The sequence below is a fragment of the Podarcis liolepis genome, assembly GCF_965112155.1.
Source record: "Podarcis liolepis genome assembly, chromosome: 10".
In the NCBI taxonomy this organism is placed as follows: domain Eukaryota; kingdom Metazoa; phylum Chordata; class Lepidosauria; order Squamata; family Lacertidae; genus Podarcis; species Podarcis liolepis.
The window spans coordinates 24,932,581-24,952,963 of record NC_139562.1 but is presented as its reverse complement, the minus strand read 5'-3'; the positions used below and the strand labels follow the sequence as shown (position 1 = coordinate 24,952,963).

General features: G+C 43.3%; 1 protein-coding gene and 1 long non-coding RNA gene across 5 annotated transcripts in view; both read right to left on the bottom strand.

Moving 5' to 3' along the window:
- The window catches only part of CHST11 (carbohydrate sulfotransferase 11), a 199,226-nt gene extending 198,179 nt beyond the window's left edge, over positions 1–1,047 (bottom strand). Inside the window, exon 1 of one of the 4 annotated variants that reach the window (XM_083462228.1) lies at positions 614–1,047. In XM_083462228.1, coding sequence (XP_083318354.1) covers positions 614–731 — 118 coding nt within the window. In that variant the 5' untranslated portion in view covers positions 732–1,047. The remainder of the gene's footprint in view (positions 1–613) is intronic. The other 3 variants (XM_083462229.1, XM_083462230.1, XM_083462231.1) reach the window with 3 other exon arrangements.
- Positions 1,048–4,465: 3,418 nt separating this feature from the next.
- On the bottom strand, positions 4,466–19,862 carry LOC310688121. The gene is made up of 3 exons (XR_014516788.1): positions 19,725–19,862; positions 6,741–6,892; positions 4,466–4,516 (listed from the first exon to the last, which is right to left on the bottom strand). It is a non-coding gene; the product is annotated as an uncharacterized lncRNA (long non-coding RNA).
- Between the last annotated feature and the right edge of the window lie 521 nt (positions 19,863–20,383).

Below are 20,383 nucleotides of genomic sequence, written 5' to 3'. Positions count from 1 at the left end.
AGAAGAGACGGTACATGAAAAGTCCAGGGCTGCGGGGTTTGGAGTCTCCTCCGGGCCCTTTCCGATGCTGATGCTGGTGCTGATGTTGCTGCAGCTGCGGCGGCGGCGGCGGCGCAGCCGGGATCTCCTCCAACGTCTGCGCGCACATGGCCAGCAGCTCCAAGCCGGCGAGAGGAACGAGGAGAGCCCGTCGCTAGCAGCAGGCGCCCCGCTCGGGCCGCCCTTCTTCCCGCAGCCCCGGCACAGCAGCGCGATCTTGCCGGCGGGATTCCTCCCCCCTCCAAAAAATAAGGGAGCTCCCGGTCCCTCGCCTCCTTCCCCCGATCCCCACCCCTGCCTTCACCCCGATCCCCACCTCTCCGAGCCCCCCCCCCCCGCCCTCGGAAGTTCGCCGTCCCCTCGCGAGCAAGCGACCCCCGGGCGACCCGGCTCTACCCCCCTCTCCCCACCCGTGGCCTCGGAGGTGGTCTCCCTCGCCGGACTTTCCTCTCGCCTCCCGCCACCCGCGTTACCTCCGGCCCCGGAGCCCCAGACACCGCCGCCGCGCCAAGTCCCCGCGAAGGGCGCGCGAGGAGGAGGAGGAGGAGAAGCCAAGGAGCAGCAGCCGCCCTACCTGGGTGCAACATACTTTGGAAATAGAAGATGACGAGCGCGAAGGAGCCCAAGCAAGTGACCAGCACCATCCGGCAGACGCGGTTCATCCTCATCACTTCCAGCAGCGCCGCCTTCATGGCTTTGTCCCGGCGAGTGAGGCGAGGGCGAGGCGGCGAGAGGAGGAGAGCCAACGGGAAAGGAACCGGCCGGGCTCCCTCGCCGAGAGTTGGGAGGCTGAGGAGCCTGCGAGGAGCGGCAGCGGCGACGCCGAGACCGGCCGGCTCGCTCAGCTGGCGGCGTTGGCGCCGGCGGAGGAAGCAGCAGCTGCTGCTGGTCTCTCCTCCTCCCTCCTCCTCCTCGGCGGCTGCTGCTGCTCTGGAGGCTACCTTGGGCAGCGGCGGCAGCAGCTTGCCAGCGCTCCTTCATTTGGCCGCGAGATAGTCCTCGGCTGGAAGATACCACTCGCGCCCGCGGTTCGGGGGCGGCGGGCGGGCGGAGGCGCGCGCCGAAAGAGAACCTCGCGCGGAGGGAGCGGCGCGCCTCACCCTCTCCGAGAAGGTGGTCGCGTCCAGCTGTTTCCCCTGCGCGTCTTGCGGCTTTCCTCGCGGTCCTAAAGCGGCTCTGCTTCGCGCCGGGGGCTACGCAGCGCGCAGAATGAGATGGGGGTCGGGAAAGAAATCCCCTTCCTTCCTATCTCCTAACGGGCTAAAAAAAAGAGTTCAAGGAAATAAAGTAGGAGAACGGAAAGAAAGCGAGGATGTCTTGATCCTACTACCGGGACTGTACACTACACACACACACACACACACACACACAGTGTGGAGTAGTGCTTAGAGTCTTGGACTAGGATGGGATGTTGGCAGTGGCAGACCTTGGCATCTCAAACCCTGTGCAACACCCAAATTCAGCATGCGCCCCTGCCTCTTGCCTTCTGTTGGACTTCATAGTTGTGGCACCTCCTGCGGCACCCCAGAAGCTTTGCACCCGGTGCAACTGAACCTGTCATGCTCCCCCTACCTTTGGTGATGGAAGTAAACCCACAATGCTTGCAATATATTACCTGAATCAGTGTGGGGTGATACACAGAAAAGCAACCTCTTCTTCATCACTGATTCCTCTCTTTTAATGACTACTGGTTGGTAAAGTAGATCTCTTCCTTTGAGGTTTTACTTCCTTCCTGCGCCTCCTAGTCCTGCACACCCACTGCAGTATGTTTTCCAAATGCAAAAAATGAGGAGACCCTGTTTTAAATCTCCATTCAGCTATACGACTGAGAGCTTGGACCAGTGATGATCTCTTAGCCAAATCCACCTTACAGGATTGTTCTGAGGACAAAATGGAGAGGGAGCAGGAGAGGGAGAGAACAATATATGTCAGTTTGACCTCCCTGGAAGAAAAGTGGGGTATAAGTACACTTAGAGAGTAAACAAAAAGTGCTTGCTAAAATGCACCTAGGCTAATGTTTGGTTATCAGAGCAGACTATATACATTACATCACCAGGCAGAGACTTTTTACATCAGCAGGCAAAGGCATTTAATGTATGGGATATAAACAAAAAGAGTTATATCCCCCATGCTTTGTTTTGCTTTAAAGAGAAACCGTTATTGAGATTGATGCACGTGGTTTCTTGAGCCATTGCTAGCCAGGTTCTCACAGTCAGCTGGATAATCTTGGAAGCTAAATCTCAGTACACAAATTGATCACAGGCAAATATGCTTCCTAAACATGTTTTCTTCGTGTGTGTGTGTGTATGGGGGAGAGAGAGAGAGAATGAGATCAAAAGGATTCTGGGGCTGAAATCCAGTTTAAGCCCCATTGAACTGTTGATACTTTAGAAACTTGGATTACTTAGTGGAAAGTTTAGTAGTTATTTAGCTAAATGTGAATATATTTGGTGATTGTTCTTATTAATCAAACAGTTTAGGGGGGAATAATTTGGATGTTTTGGTTAGCTAGCTGGTGTGGGTATAAATGTTAATTGATGAAATCTGTCAAATGGATTTTGTACATGTATTATTTCTACTGTACCTATCGATCAATATATAGCTCTGTATTGTTTACTGTTTCTGTGTGCTGCTCTGAGCATATCTATAGGAAAGTGACTGGTAGATAAGCATACCACTACTAATAATGTTTAAAACATAGTAAGGTAAAAGGTAAAGGACCCCTGGACAGTTAAGTCAGTCAAAGGCGACTTTTGGAGTTGCTCATTTCGCTTTTCAGGCTGAGGGAGCCGGTGTTTGTCCACAGACAACTTTCCGAGTCGTGTGGCCAGCATGACTAAGCCACTTCTGGAACAACGGGAAACCACGACGAATGCCAGAGCACACAGAAACGCCGTTTAAAATATAGCAACTCCCTGGGACTTTCTTCTGTGTGGACATGCATAGGGTTTACTGTGATTTGAACTTCCTCATTAGGGTTCCTGTCTGCTTAGGTTCAGATTATTGAGAAATTCTCTACTCACTCACTGATGTCAAGTATTCTTAGAAATAAATCCTATCTGTGAAGACTCTTAGAAATTTGTCTTCTCCGTCAACAGAATACTTGGAGCTGGCTTTGCTGATACAGGACCTGACATGTTTATGGTTTGACATGAAGGAATGTAGAAAAATCATAACTTCCTCAAGCTACGTTATCATGACAGATTCTTGGGAGTGGGGGGATCCAGAGAGCTTGATCTTTAGATACACTGAAATCCTTCATGGGTTTTTTTCCCCATGAACAAAACCAGCGATATATGCATCCTATCCACACAAAAAACATTGCATTGGAGCAGAAGACTATGAGATGAAAAGACAAGTGGGGAAGTTTCTCCATTGCACCCATTTCAACAGAGGCTCATTTATTAGTAGTTACATTTGGAAAGCACACCAGGATATCAAATCTAATTTGAGCCCAGACTAGTCAAAACACACACACACACACACACACACAGAGAGAGAGAGAGAGAGAGAGAGAGAGGCACCAAGGTACAGACTAAAATGTTTGCCAAACTCTGACATAGTTTGCTGCTCTTTCTTGATTCACAAAGTGCTCTTTTGCCATTTTTTCCATTGCAATTTGCCAGTCCAGGACAACTTTGCAGTTTGAAGTTGTTGGAATAAGGCTAATTGAAATATGGTTTCGCAGAGGAGCCAAGACAGCTGCTCCGAATGCCACTCCAACTATGCCAGCCCTAACCTGCTTGCAATTAATTTGAGTTCACTCTTACCCAATAAATGGGCAAATTCCTTCTTGAGGCTAGGAAACTGTTCCAATACTGGGGACCTAACTTTCACACAAAACGTTTCTTATATTTCACCAGCCAGGAGTTGCTATTCTCCTGTCACAGTGTAACATGGGCAGAACTAAACATGATGCAAAACTGATCTTTGGAGTTGCAAAACCGCAATAAAAAACTGCAGCACGGTGACTCAAACTCTCTCCCATCTTTGCCTACTTGACAGGAATGCTGTCATTGCATTTTCCTGAAAACAGCTGTCAATGAAATGCCTTAGTGTATGTACTCTAAGATGGGGTATTCCAGAAATTGTGAAACTACAACTCTCATCATCCCTGGCCTTGCTGGACCTGCAAATTTGTTGGCATGGCAATTTGTGTGTCTACAATAGACACCAGCTAAGTACATGTCTCCATAGGAGGCCTTTCAGCAATGAAAGTGAGAGGTGGTCTCACAATATGGCCCCTTACTTCCCAGGCTCTTTTCCACTGCATTTTTATAAATGACTCTAGAAGAATGAAGACTGCAGCAGCTCACTTGATGAAGGCAGAAATCCTGCACATGTTTACCTGGAAGTAAGACACACACACACACTTTGGGAGGAAACATGAAGTTATAAATTTAATCAATCAGTCAATAAATACATTGACGAAGAAAACCTTAAAGTCCAGTTCCATCACATGATGCAGCCTGTATCACTAGATGCTGCAGGAGAAGATAAAAGAAGAAGAAGATCAGACATGGGGCTGCTGTTTTAGGAGGCAGCCATGTCTTGTTCTGGCCCTAGAATGCAAGTTCTGCAGTGAGTTAATTGCTACGTTTAAGAAAACCCTGCTATTTATTATTCATCAAGCGACTCCATTAGCAAACTGCTTTACAATCTTTCTTATGTTCTTCCTTCCAAGGATGTGTTGGAAACACTGTGCCCACCCCACACTCCAAAAGGTCATATTTCCATGAAACAGAACTCTAAAAATGCAAATAATTGAGTCATTTCCTGCTTCTACTAATATGCAACTTCTTCCCCTCCTATTTGCTGAATAAAATGTACAGGTAGGTAACACTAGGTGAACTTTCAAGCCAAGGAAGAGTAACGATGAATCACAGTAAGATCTCACGGAATAATATAAACCCACATTTCTGTAATGAGTTCCGGCATCACTTCACACGTTACATCCAGCCAGTAGCATTGCAAAGCATAATGCATTAAAGTGGGTAAGTTATATAACCACCAAGGTGGCTCTGGAAATCCTTGTTTTGAAGTGTCCTTAGGACTGGGATTATCACATCCTTCTTTTATGAGTACTGAAGGTCTTAGCCGTCTTAGCAGTGAGATTGTCCCCATCCGATGGAAGGGCTGGGTTACACCTTTTGGGGTAGAGGTTTCATACCCAAGATAGAACATGCCCTATGCACTTTGGAGAAGGATAGTCAGCACCATCAAAGTATGAAAGGAGGTGAGGAAGCACAGGGTTGAGGAACAGAAGAATACATCCAATCTCCTCTGGGAAGCCAGAATTAATCATAAATATTCCCTATTCCCTATTATTACTGGCTGGTTATATGTCAAATGCATGGATCATGAAGGGAAGACAGCTGTAAAGTTCCAAGAGGCAACATAGAGTTGTTCTTCTTCTGTGTAATTTTAAATTTATTTCTCTAAATGAAAAACATATTTATAGTTCCCTTTCAGGGTGCTTCACAACAACATGCTTGTGGCCTTTAAAATAAAGGAATGAATCCTCGTGTCTTGCGGAGAAGGTAGCATGCTCATCTTTGGATAAATGACATAAAATGTAGGTTTCTAGGAAGCTATCTTATACAGAGTCCATCTAGCTCAGGATTGTCAGTCAGCAAATTGTCCTGGGCCTACTTTGCCTCTTCATCTAAAACCTCAGGAAGCCATTGCCATTCAGAACAAACCAGGAAAGGGGAACGTGTGGCCTTCTAGATATTTGCTGGACTACAACTCCCATCATCCTTTACCATTGGCCATGCTGGCTGGGGCTGGGGCTGGGGTATGTTGGAATTAACAATATCAAGAGGGGCAAAGATTCCTCATCCCTGGAGTAGACAGCAATGGACTAGATGGACTAGTAGTTTAAACTGACATAATGCAGCTTCCCAGATCAAAAGTATACTGTATCTGCAAAACGTGACAAGTCATTGTTACAAAATGGAAATGCCAGGCCTGTTATCTTGATAAACCATGTTAACAGGCTGTCGATCATGCTTCTGACAGGGCAGAGACTTTGAGATGCCACAATTTACAAGCAAAGTGTAAACACTGAGCTGTGAAAATGGTAACAGCAGGTGCTACATGCATTTCTATATCAATAAATATCAAGTAGCTCCCACTTGGAAGGAAGAGAGAGAGAGAATGAAAGGTAGACAGGAGACCAGCCCTCATCTCAGAGGAAAATCATTGGAGATTGCACACAGCTCTGCCTGTTTTGATACACACTTCGGGATGTCAAAGAAATCCAACAGAAACAGAATCTAGAGAAGAAATTGCTTATGTTCACTTATTTGTCCCATGTTTGGAATGGAAATCAATCCAGCGAATACAATAAGGATTTGCTACTATTGCAGCTTTCATTCTGCAGATGATATGTATTTGATTGCATCCCCCTCTTTCCTTTAAATTGAAATGAGTGGGATGGAATTACATAATGACCATGCAAATTTCTTTTTTTTTAATCTTTCTGTAACTTGTTTTAAATCTGTTTTTAATTTTGTATGGCTCCTGACTTGTTGTGACCCACTCTAAGACCTTGGAATGAAAGGTGGATAAAATAAATAAATACACAGCTCAACAAGATAGGAGGCTGGAACAGGACGGGGGAGATTCAAGCTCAAAATTCATCTCTGATTTGAAGCTCACCGGGTGAAATGAGGCAAGTCATTATTTGCGAGCCTAACCTACCTCACAGGGTTGTTGTTGTGATGATGAAAGCGTAGAGAAGAATGTGTACTACTCTGAATTTCTTGGTAGAAGAGCAGGATGCAGATTTGCCACAATAGTTTCAACCACCAGCTGCCAGGAAATGAAACGAGGAAGATACTTGCTCCTGCTGGAATGCAAATTAAAATATTTACATGTTACACTTTGTTCTAAAACTATACCCTCAAGACAGCTAGCAACATAATAGAAACAGGAATTAATAAGCAATATAATTCTTACAACCTAAGCTGCAGCAGAAATAACGAACAAGTAGTGCAAGTACGACCCCCCCCCCTCCCAGGCCATCTTGTGCATTGTTAATTGGGGAGGGGTTATGTTTATTATTAAAATTATAATGGGTCAGTGCATCTGGCTGTTAACCAGAAGGTTGGTGGGTGGAGCCCACCCAGGGACAGCTGTGGACAGAATTCCTATATTTCAGGGGCTTGGGCTAGATGATCCTCCAGCTCCCTTCGAATCAGGGTTGCCAGGTCAGGAGCATCATAGGGTCCAAACCTGAGGCTTTAGGGACTGCCCCTGGTGATGTCACAGATGCAGTCCTTTGCGATGTCATAGGGCAGAACCTGGAGATGGAGGTTAATTGGAAGAAGGTAGAGCATAGCTACTCCCGCCCTGAGTGCCTATGCTGCAATTTGCAGCCAACTCCTGCCAGGTTGAAACTCTACAAGCTGCATGCATGTCTTCTTAATATTTATTAGTATTTATTAGTATTAGCACTCTGGGCCACCTGGAAATTCAAGCCCTCCATTTGCCACACAAACGTAGTGAGTTCAGATCAGACCTGGAAGTCTGGCAACCTTAGTAGGCTTTCATTATTTAAGAGGAAGAGAGCAGTCTTCTATCAGTTATAGCATTTTATAGAAGAAGTGTTTTTTTCATGAAATGGTAGAACATAGTTGGGGAGGGAGAGGCAGAGACTTGCAGCACCATGGCTCTTTGGAAGTAATTCCCACTGTGCTCATTTGGCCTTACACTTCTCTTGTGGATGTTTCGTTTATGTCTTCCTGCTCAGAACAAGACCTTCCAAAAAGGCAAAATCACTCTCTTTCTGCTCAAGTTGTGTACTATTTAGTTCACTTTGTTCTGTAAACATTGACCAGGATTTTCTCTCTGCTTTATTCAAGTGTCGGTGCTAACAGGGCCACCATTTTTCCCTGCCTCCCTTCCGCCCCCCCCCCCTCCTTGCCTAGCAGGCTGCTGGGAAAGGAACAGAACATTCTCACTGGAAGTCTGAGCTTGCAGAGGGCTTTTGAAATCAGGCCGAAGCCTCTGTAGAATTAGGCCGAGGGCGGCACAAAGCCCTCAGGTTGCCCACCTTTGCTTCAAGCCGTGTCAGTTGCATCCTTTAACCGGGGACACCTTATGAGCAGATAGATAGATAGATAGATAGATAGATAGATAGATAGATAGATAGATAGATAGATAGATATGGAATATGCAAGCACTATCTAAAAACAATCTTATTTTTTAAAATTGGTTTTGCATTTAAGATTTCTTTAATTAATTGAAAGCCCCAATAGGAATTACAGCTAAATTAGAGAAAGAACACTTGTTTCCCCTTCACCCCAACCAAATAACATCATAGGTAAAGGTAAAGGGACCCCTGACCAGTAGGTCCAGTCATGACGGTCTCTGGGGTTGCGGCACTCATCTCGCTTTATTGGCCGAGGGAGCCGGCGTACAGCTCCCTCGTCATGTCGCCAGCATGACTAAGCCGCTTCTGGCGAACCAGAGCAGTGCACGGAAACGCCGTTTACCTTCCCGCCGGAGCGGTACCTATTTATCTACTTGCACTTTGAGGTGCTTTTGAACTGCTAGGTTGGCAGGAGCAGGGACCGAGCAACGGGAGCTCACTCCGTCGCGGGGATACGAACCACGACCTTCTGATCAGCAAGTCCTAGGCTCTGTGGTTTAACCCACAGTGCCACCCGCGTCCCAAAATAACATCATAACTGTTGACAAATATTATTATTGACAAATAATAATTGGTTATTATTATTTATTGGATTTATGTACTGCCCTTCATTCAAAGATCTCAGGCTGATCTTTACAACATCAAAACAAAACAGAATCTTATTTTTATTACTAGTAAATAAGAAGTCAATGTAAGGAATAGCAGGGAACAACCCTCGTCCATCTGCTGAAATTGTATTGATGCTCTCCTCTCATACAAAGGAAGCCTTTGTCTTTCTTCACCTGCTGTGGAGCGGAGGTTTCCCAGCAGAAGCCGGGATGAAAATCAAACAGGAGAAGCTGTGGACAGTGAGGGGAGAGAAATAAGGATGGAGGGGGGGAAAGAGTGTGGTTTTCAGGCTAAGGTGTCATCACCCTTCTTGGCTGTGATGCTGTCTTCAAATTCACACAGCAAATAATTCAGTTCTGGTGTCTGAAAATGTGGTGCTATGCTTAATTTATATTTTGCTCAGCTTGTGGTTATCCTTCTGGCAGAGACTAGCAGGTGACAATACACCACATACACACTACACTTCCTGGGGAAATAAGAAAATAGACTCCTCAGGTGGCCATAAGTGACATTTGCTGTAGTAGTGAGAGAAATGTAGATTTTTTTTTGTGGCATTCTCTGCATCCTGCACCCTGACACTGAAAAGGTCACCTCAAGATAGCTTTTGTTTAGTGCAAAGGCTACAGACCTATTCAGACAATGGGGTTCCTTGGGTATTTTGAACCATTCCCCCTTTCATTTGACAGGTCATTTTATATACCACTCGGTGTGGATGAATCTGTCCATTTTGGTTTCTCTTGGTTCTTTATTTTTACAGATTCCTCATTTTTCTCTCAAGGAGCTCAAGGTGGTATACATGGTTCTGCTTCCCATTTTATCCTCACAACAACCCAGTGAAGTAGGTTAGGCTGAGAGACAATGGCAGGCCCAAGTCACCCAGCGAGCTTCATAGCTGAGCTCTGGTGATTCAAACCCTGGTCTCCCAGGTCATAGTCCAACACACCAACACTGTCTCTCTTTGCAAAATTCACGGATGTGTGAATTTGTGTTTTTTTTTAATATTTATTGAGATTTTACAGAAAAGAAAAACAGTATAATAAAAAATACAAAAAAACCAGACATTCAAACAAGTAGAAAAAGAAGAGGGGAAAAGGGGGGGGAGAAGAAATAACCCATTTTTCAATATCTTTAGGCTCATTTGCTTATTTCCTTGACCTCCTCACACCTCCCCTTTTTGTATTCCCATTTATTAAATCCTTTCAGCAAATCCTTACCCTCTTTCATTTATCTTTACTCTACATTCTTAACCTATTATAACTATAAATTTTCATCCATATAACTTTCTATATTTACATATTCTTATTAGCCTTAATACCAAAACCACTTATTTTCAGTCCAACATCATTTTAACACTCATTAATTTTACAGTATTTCTGCAGATAGTCTTTAAATTTCTTCCAGTCTTCTTCCACCATTTCTTCTCCCTGGTCTCGGATTCTGCCAGTCATTTCTGCCAATCACGGATGTGTGAATTTGGAAGGATATCTGTGTTTCAGTTTGTGTATTGTTTCAGAACATGCAAGTTGGGTAGGGTCAGGTCAGCTTTAAATGTGAAGTGAATTGAATGTCTCCCCCATCTCCATCTTTGAGTAAGCCTATTGGATACAGCACAGCTTGCTTCTGGGTAGGCTTTCATAGGCCATAACAAAGGGTAGGGGCATAGTTTAGGGGTAGAGCATCTAGGTTGCAGGTTCAATCCCTGACATTTCGAAGCAGAGCTGGGAGAGACCTTGACTGAAAGATTACTGTGTTTCAGTTCGTGTACTGTTTTAGAAAGTGCAAATTAGGTAAAAGCACCTTTATATGTGAAGTGGATCGAATTTCTCCTCTATCCATACACAATACCCCACTTTTCTCAATTTCTTTACTTTTATACTCCAAGGCATATTCTTCACAGAATGCATTTGTACAAATAAGGTGTAATTAGCCTTACCCAACAGATAATGGTTGACCTTCTGTTGCGTCTGTGCAGATTCAATATGTTAATAGTACACTCAGCGTGGTTCAAGGTTGAGTGAAATTGTGAGCAGAGACATTCAAATAGAGAAACACCTCCCCAAACAACATAAAGACAAAAGGTCCCCATCGAGGGAACTACCTCCTTCAGCTCTGACTTCGCTGTGTTAAACCAAGCATTTGTGGAGAATAAGCATACCCACTTGTGGCAAACCTGATTTATTCCAGAGGAAGGAAGGAAGGAAAACTCAAAGTGAAATTGCTGAGGATTGGAAATCTTTTTTTGGAATGGAGAATGAGAGCTGAGGTGACAACAGGGATTGACAAATCTGTCAGTTTGGGTTTTTCAGTTTCAAATCTTAGGGTTGCCATATTTCAAAAAGTGGAAGTCTGGACACAAAACTTGTTTGTTGAGCTTTTTTAACAAAATAACAAATAACATTTTAGAGCTGTTTTTGAGGAAAATGGCCAATACAGAAATACAGCTGGATTAACCCAAACATTTAGTTGATTTCCGCCAGGACACTGCTTTTTACTACAGTTTTCTGGGTATGTCAGGGAAATTCCAGACGTATGGCAACCCTACTAATCTTCAATTCAGTTCTCCACATTGCCATAGCCATTTGCAATTTTTTACAAAAAATAAAATCCGCACGAAAATTTGTCAACATTTTAGTTGGAATTTCTCCTAATAAACAATCAATCATTTTTTGGTGTGCTGCATTTCCAAAGTTAATGCCATTCTCAAGGCAGCTTACAATGTATAAAAAACTTCCAAGGCGGCTTCCTGTTTGAGTTTTCCATACATTTTGAGGCTTGCGTATTGAGTTTTGGGTTTTCAAACGTTTCGGAAGTCGAACGGTCTTCCGAAATGAATTACGTTTGAAAACCAAGGTACCACTGTATATGCATTTTCATGCACACTTTCCCACAATGTATGCATTTTTGTACATGTTCATGGTTAGGGAAGCTCCATCTCAAAATCTGAAAATGTGAGTTTCAATGGATAGCTGTGCTTCCGTTTGCTGTTTGTTCCAGACGTGCATATTGGGTAGTTAACAGGCAAACAAAAGTGAATTCATCCCTCATCCCTAGTTAACAAGCGCAATCTGATGATGTGAAAAGCCTCAAGCGCCACACAGGGCAAGCAGCTCAAAGTAACTGTTGTGGGGAAGGCCCTGTGGAGCCTATAACAAGGGCTAGGATGCTTTACAGCCTGAGGTAAAGACTAGACACTGGGTCATTCAGAAGCTACCAAGAATGTCTACTGACACTAGGGTTGAGCCAAGATGTCTCTGAATATATTTTTCCAGTGGTTTATTTTCTTTTGTTTTTCTTTCCTCCCACCCCTAGAAAACAACCCACTTTTGGAGAGTTTTATTTGTAGTGACTGACCTTCGCTCCCCCCACCCACAAAAAACCCACCCATGGGCGATGCTATGACTGTGCAGCATTCAAAATGGCAGCCAGACTTCCAATGCAGTTGTTGTTGCTGCTGGAGGAGGGTGGGACTTACAGAAAAGGAAAGAAGCTTTCCTTTCCCCCCTGCTAACGATGAGCTCCACCACTCCTGAGAAACATTTCCCCTAATTCATGATGATGATAAGGTATCATACAGTGCAGATGTGTATGTCCTTGCAAGACGTAATTGATCATTTATAGTCCCACTGTGACTTCGTGGGTATAGCCAACAGAGATTCACTTGTCCACTGGTATATTTTCTGTCCTTAGGTACCTTTAAAACTACTCAGTTCTGTTATGTACCGCTTAACATATATTTGGAGCACCACCTAATGGAGGCATGTGGAATGAACATACTCTCTGGAAGCGATCTAGCTGGGTTTTCTTAGATATGAACAATTAGAGAAAATGAAATAGTTATTCTTATTCCCTCTCTCTCTCTCTCTCTCTCTCTCTCTCACACACACACACACACACACACACATCACATTCATATAATAGTAACAACCATTCCCATGGAATACGTTGCTACACTACAACTGCAATCATCCCTGACCATTGACCATGTTGGCTGGAGCTGGTGGAAAAAATAAACATCAGACATAGACTGTTCTTTATATTACAGTTACATAAATATTAAATGCACAAACACCTTAGGTTGCAACCAGCGCTGCTGTTCCACTAATGCAGCAGACTTTGGCTTGAAAAGCAGAACTTTCCCCTTCTCCACTTTGGAAGCCCCTTCCCCTGGGCACCCTCAAAATCTGCTCCAGAAGTTTGGAGGGCACATTTTGAGAGAGGGAAGGAAGGAGAAGTCATGTTGTGCAAGTAGAACTCTGCACATGCAGCACTGGATATATATAAACTGTCACTATTAAATCATTAACAGGCCAAATCTAATATGCTTTATTACAATGTTTGCAATATTTCACCATATTTCAAAGACCATAAACTCAAAGTAAGCCCCAGTCTTTGACTTCTTGTATATAACCACTTTGAGGAGGGTAACAAAATGCTCCAAATCTTTATCTGGATCCTGAACAAACTAATATTCAATAATAACCAATTAAACTCTTCCGCTCACATCCCTTTTCTGGCCCCAGGTCAAAAATCTGACTCACTCTTCAATCTACCATTTAATTATTTTTCCATGTGTAACTAACAATGTAAACTTCCCCTGGTCAATTAGTATATCAAATTATTTATGTCAAGTTCTCCAGTGAGTATGCATACAAATTCTTTATTAGCTCAGGCATTCGTGATATTCCTTTCCTAGATAACAATTTTTTTCCTTTACTAGTGTTCATTTTCTTTCGTTACAAATTGCTGAAGGCTCTTTGCCTGCTTCTCCCAGTGTTTGTGACCCTGCAACAGCCTATCTGACAATGGCTTCTGAAGCAAGGGATGTTAGGTGTGATCATAAGAGTTTCATTAAAATAAAATAAAAAATGTAACATTCCACCTTGCAGTGGATCTCATTATGCTTCTTACAGAATAGCTGCAACTAAAATGTATTTTACATTTTACTATCTGGATGGGTGGTAGGGGAGGGGAGAGGAAGGAAGCTTGAGCACATGGCCTCAGCGTTCCAAAATGCACCCCCAAATTCTTCCAAAAGGCAGGAAAAAGGGGCAGAGACTGATGCAGTACAATACTAAGAAATTGGCTATGTTTCTGGTAAGCGGAAGCTTCTGTAAACTGGGCTTATCCTTTGTGTGACTCTAGCAGGAGTTAAACACCCATAATTTTTAAGGGGAGGGGGGTCATAAAAATTATGACCTATAGTGTTTAACTCCAACTAGACTGAGCAAAATTTAGCCAAGGAATAGTGAAGCGATCAATGTAGGAGATGTAAGGCACCTAACACAAATATACTTCATGTGTCGCAAGAATGTTCTGCAATCCGGACTTTCTGGGAAGCTGCTCTGATAGAAATAGAAAAGTGCCCTAGGTTACGATCTTCCAATGGACCCAGTTATAATACTTTTTGAGGATCTCAAGAAGCACCATACCACAGGAGGGTATTGAAATGGCACCTCACTTATCAACAGCAGCTAAAATGGCAATTTCTCAAAACTGGGGAGAAAACACCACGTCATTGTTGTTTGATACTTGCTTATCTAAAGTTTAGGAGATAGTTAATATAGAAACAAATAGCAAATTTGATAAGAGAAGGCATTCAAAAGAACAATAAATGGAGTCCGTTTATCCACTTCTAGAATTATATACTGCAAGATTTAATTAATCTGTGCTCATTATTAGAGGATATATATTCATATTTGTCTACAACTTAACATTGTGATGATTATTACAATACTGTTTTCTCTTTGTAATAATCTTTTCTATTTTCAAGAAGGTAGCACGTGGGAATCCAAGAGTGGCAGGGAATATTTCAGGGCAAAGTCTGTTTATTCATACAAGGAGCTCCGTAAATATCCTCTCTGTTAGGCACTAGGTGCCATAGCAAATTAATGAACTGTCTGTCCCAGATATTTATCCAAAGTTCAGGAGGAACCTCGAGCAGATGTTCTGTGGGTCATGCCTAGGGTACTTTGCCAGTAGCAGAGAGGACCTTCTTCATTGCCTACCAAGGTACTATTGGGTCAGTTGCCATCTCTTAGTCTAACCTACATCACAAGGTTGTTGTAAGGCTAGAATGGGAGGGCAAAGACCATGCTGAGCTGCACTGAGCTCCTTCAGGCAATTGATATAACTTAAATCTTATCTAGAACACTATAGGATCCTAACTGATCTTGTGAGTTCAGCTCAGAACATCATTAGTAAAAAGCATATTTGACCCACTTCTTATGCCCTGTGGTCCTCTTTTCATATTCGAGGAGCAATTGAGCACACCCACACAATACAAAGAAAAGGCAAGAACCAAAATGCAGCCATCCTTCAAAAATTTGCACTTCTCCGAATTTTGCAATGCAGTCCTCTAGCCAAGTAACGTGTTCAAAAAGGAACATACTAGTGTAAAGTGTGCATAAAAGTGCACTCGTTAGTGAAAATAACATGCAAAAATGTGCTGTCTTCTGGAAATTGCTTTTTAAAAATGTGTATTGTAGACAAAATTGCATACAAAATGTGTATATGTGCAGTGTGCATAAATTCACACTCAAATGCTGGTGAATTCTCATGAAGACTTTGTAAATAATAATTGCAAATTGGTATGGAAATGAACAGAAGACGGAGTGGGTGAGTGACAAACAGAAACGCACAGATTTGCCCTTCTTGACTTATTGACGCCCTGGGTGACCAAGCACCCACAAAATTCTCCATGAAGGGGCCAGGCACCCACAAATTTTGGTGCCAGGGCCATGCACACTGCATGGCACCCGCAGCCCTGTGCACCCACGGTTGCAGGGCCAAGCTGGTACTCCTGCTCACAGGTTACAATTACAAGCCACATTGTAGAAGCATGGGCTGCTTGGATCTTAGGAAGGGGAACTGAAGACACAGGTTCCCCACTGCTTTTGTGTGATACTGCAGTGAAGTAGTGTCAGCCTTGATACCATTAATCATGAGAAGCAACAATACAGGGAGCTACACAGCCTGCATTAATGATATTTGTTTTAGCTTTCTCATGTGCCTTAAGACAGCATATTCATACGTGGAACAGTGAATGGGCAATGTAAACCAGTTGTAAACAAGCCATAGGCATTAGATCGTCTCTGCCACATGAGAGGCAAAGCAATTGCCTAAATACGTATTTTCCCCTCCTAATTCCTCCACCAGGGAGTCTTCCAAATAAGTATCTTCGAAGCTATATTGCATTGCACAGGGATGCAGGGAATATCATGTTGGCATCCGTAATGTATGCAATAAACAATAAACAGTGGAATAAAATGAATGAATTCATCTTCCTGGGACCTGCCTCTATTCATATTCCAGCTGACTGCAGACTGATGAAGCCGCTTGAGGAGACAATAAAGTTGAACGCATTGGTGTCGTAGCCTTCACAAATTAGAAGGTACAAATGAGTCTTGCTTGGGAATTGCTTTATGCACCTTCTTCTAAATTAGCAATGCTTTTTAAGAAAAAAAAATATCCAAATGACTTTTGTCTGAAAAAAATTGTTTCCAAACCATTTTTAATCAAAAAAACTGGAAACAAAGTTTGAGCTAATTCGTATCCCCTCTTTCCCCATTACTAATTTTTTCCAGCGGGGGTGGAAAAAGACATCCCAGTGTGGGTGGGAGCTACAGCTCAGTCTGTTCTGCATACAGGCTCAGTCCTTGCCATCTAAGGTGGCTGCTTATGCATCATAAGAAAAGGAAAGGAAGTGCAGTACCCACAAAAAAGTGATCAAAGGGGGACACCAATTTTCAAAGAATTCTCATATTCTAATTTATAGGTGTGAACACAGATTTAGAAATAAATCACTATCGTTTAGATAGAAATGCAGTACATCACCCAATAGTAGGAAAACTGGCATTGGTTCTCATAAAACGAGTACAGTGGTACCTCGGGTTACATACGCTTCAGGTTACATACGCTTCAGGTTACAGACTTCACTAACCCAGAAATATTACCTCGGGTTAAGAACTTTGCTTCAGGATGAGAACAGAAATCGTGCAGTGGCGGTGCAGTGGCAGCAGGAGGCCCCATTAGCTAAAGTGGTGCTTCAGGTTAAGAACAGTTTCAGGTTAAGAATGGACCTCCGGAACGAATTAAGTACATAACCAGAGGTACCACTGTAGTTGTATCATGCATAGTCTCAAAAGCTATCAAATCTAGATTCTCACCATTATCTTTCCTTTGTTGGGGTATGCTAATCTTGTCACAATTGTGACTTCATTGGCACAAGAGGTAGTGAGGACCGCTTTAATTTGGTGTGCATTGGGGGGTTCCTCCATATGTCGATAGAGTCCAACCCCCATCGCCCCAGCCAGCTTGGCCAACGGTCAGCAATGAGGAGAGATACATTTGAAGAACCACAATTTCCTCATCTCCAATTCAGACAAATGAATGGAGAATAGGTTTGGCAGTGCTTACTAGCCATGACGGCTATATATATGGCAGCATGTCTCTAAACACCACTTGCTGGGGAACAAAAACAAAACAAGTCTATTGCCCTTATGCCCCACTTGTGAGATTCCCAAATGCATTTGGCTGCTGTGAGAAGCAGGGTGCTGAAATTTGGTCTGATCCAGCAAGAATTATTGTAAACGCACACACACACCCCGCCACCGCCAACTGTGCAGAAGTTCCCATACTTACTGACTCTGCCACCCCAAAATGAACAAATACCAACAGTGTTTGCACAGAGTGAAAAAGAAAACGTGTGTCATGGTGTGTCATGGTGTGTCATTGTGTGTGTGTGTGTGTGTGTGTGTGTGTGTGTGTGTGTGTGTGTGCAGCGTGCCAAGAACAGTGTCTGCCTCCAGGTATGTCCCATGTGCCCGTTATAATGTTTAATTAATCCCTGTCTTTTTAAATCCAGGAATGAAATAATTTATGGAATGAGGTTTGGATCACAGTGTTCTTGAGCAGTGTCCTTGACTCATAATATTGCTTTATAACCTGTCTTTCCCATTCTCCAGGGCAAGCAAGCATTCAGCAGTCTGAATTTCCTGTCCTTTTCATCATTTCTTGTCTCTCTCACAGGGTTTAAAATTTTTTTAAGTTAAAAAATAAACAAACTAGAACAGAGAACATAGCTTGCTGGCTGCATTTGCAAAGCAATGTTTTTCCCGCTTGCATGGAAAACGCATGATCATAGCCTAGAACATAACCACAGAGCAATAAAATCAGACTGATGACACATCCTGACACACCCTGGCTTTTTGCAAATGTAAGAAAAACACAAAGGGCAGCCTAGCTTTAATACTTTTGGAATAATTAGCATACCAGAACACCAATTCTTGATATGCAACTGTCAACAGATCAGCCTAGGAATAGCATTTTTCACGATGAATAATAATGCATTCTGTTTACCTTTTGAATACTAATAGGGGGGCTTTCTTTCCTGAAAGTGTTGCACAGTATGCTACTTTAAATGTATGTTGTTTAAGTATTTCTATATCTAAAACTGTTTGTAATAGGCATTAAAATTTCTGTTAGGCCAGTGGTGGGCCAGCTGTAGCTGTGGTGGACTGTAGCTGCATTGTCTTGGGGTGATACTGTGTTGGGGGCATTGTGGGAAATTAAAATGTGACTCAGGCTCAGCTGCCCTTTGTGGGGTTGCAGGGACATACCGGTAGTTTCTTGATTCATTTGAACTGGGAAGCTATGATTACCAGTTTTGGAGTATTCTAGGATCAAACAACTTCATACCATGGCTTAACATTATGGTTTGTTCCAAAGCTAGTAACCATAGTTTCCCAGTTCAGATGAAACAGGAAACTATGGTTAATTGAAGGCTTCCTGGTTTATTTGCTTGTGTCTTCAAGGAGTGAAGAGGTGTTGCGGGAAGGGCAAAGGGTCCATTCATATCTTTTTAAATTGAGATATGCTTGCCCGAGTGCAGCAACTGTTTTGTTTCGTTTCTCTACCATATCTTTCACCTGTGCCCAAGTGAGAGAAAAGGGGACTAGGTAGTTTGGAAGGGATGATTTCAAAGTGAAATGAAAAGGGAAACGGGATGGTTAGGCAAGACTGAATTACGTCAGCCTGAAAAGAACTGGGATAGTATCTCAGATTTAAATTCCACTGAGTTCCATTGGGATTACTCCCAGGTGAGTAGCAGGATTGCAGCTACAGCCTCACCTTACCAATGGCGTTAAGAGGGAGAAATATTTGAATCAAACGTCTGTAGAGCTGGGGGAGGCTTGGAGGGCCACGCAGAGAGGAAAGGGGAAACCCCATTGTGCAAGAAGGAACCCTTGTCTTGGCTTCTGCTAACACACTGAGTTAGTTGAATCCAACCCTATACATTTAGGATCTATCTCTTGACTGTAATCTATTTTAACTGATTTTAATATTCTATTGTTGCAGTTGACCCTGGGACCTCTGGTGAAGGGCAGTAAGAAATATTACTATGACTGCTATTAATACGAAATCCATGTCATATGTTCTTGTGTGTTAAATAAGAAGCAGGTACAGTTACTTTGTGCAAAAAAACTATTAAAAAGTGTTTGCCTCAATGGAAAGATTTGCTATTAAAAATAATCAAATACAGGCTACATGCTGTTCCTTTGCTCAGTTTGCAATAGACTCTGCATTCCAGGTGGGATAGTTTTGGAGGAAGTAGCTGACGTCCTAAATGCAGACCTTCCGTGCTGTGCTGACCCAGCAGATCCACCTAATAATTATAGAGGCAGAAGGAACCAAGAGACATCTAATCCTCAGTGCTGAGATGAGGCCATCCAGTCTTCCTCTCTTGATCATACTGTACAAGGGAAACCACTGATCATTCTGGGCCAAATCTGGTTTCTTGAGTTGCACCTTGTACTATCCCTCTCCCCAAATTACACTTATGAGGCTGTGGCATACAGAGCCAAGCCATTGCACTATCTTCTAACCCAGAATGGCATATACCAGGGGTCAGCAAACTTACCGTGCTTCGGGCCAGTGTCTCTAGCGCCGATTGCACGGCGGGCTGGAGGGCGGGGGAGTGCGTGCCCATACGTGTGTGCACCCACTATTTCCAGTGCACTTCCAGTTCGGAGGAGCACCCGAAATAGCTTGTGCGCATGCGCACATACCCTCCAACATTCCTTAAGATGCAAATGGGGACATTTCCCTCAAAACTAACCCTCCTTGGCTCCCCATGTTTGTACCCTCACTCACAGAGCATTTCCTGTCAGAAGAAGGGAGAGGCCTACCACCACTAAACCAACGGGACACAGCACACATGCCTTCCACCACCCTAAGAAAACCCTTTAAACCTGATTTTTTATTTTATTCATTGGTAGATTTACAAACACGCACCAATAAATGTTAGAAAGGGGTAAGATTAGACGTGGACAAAGCACTGAAGAAGTTGAACCTGGGCAGTCATAAACAAGCACCAGTTAGTTCAATGGAGATTACCTCAGGAAACCATGCATAGGATTGCAGTCGTGATAAACCTAATAAACGGGGTATTATGCCAATTATGTCAACACAGCTGCCTGCAGTTTTTATTATCTTTGGGGCATGGCTATGGGGCTGTCATGATGAGCTCCTGTTCTTCAAAATATCGCACTACATCACATTTTGCTTGTATGGTCACAG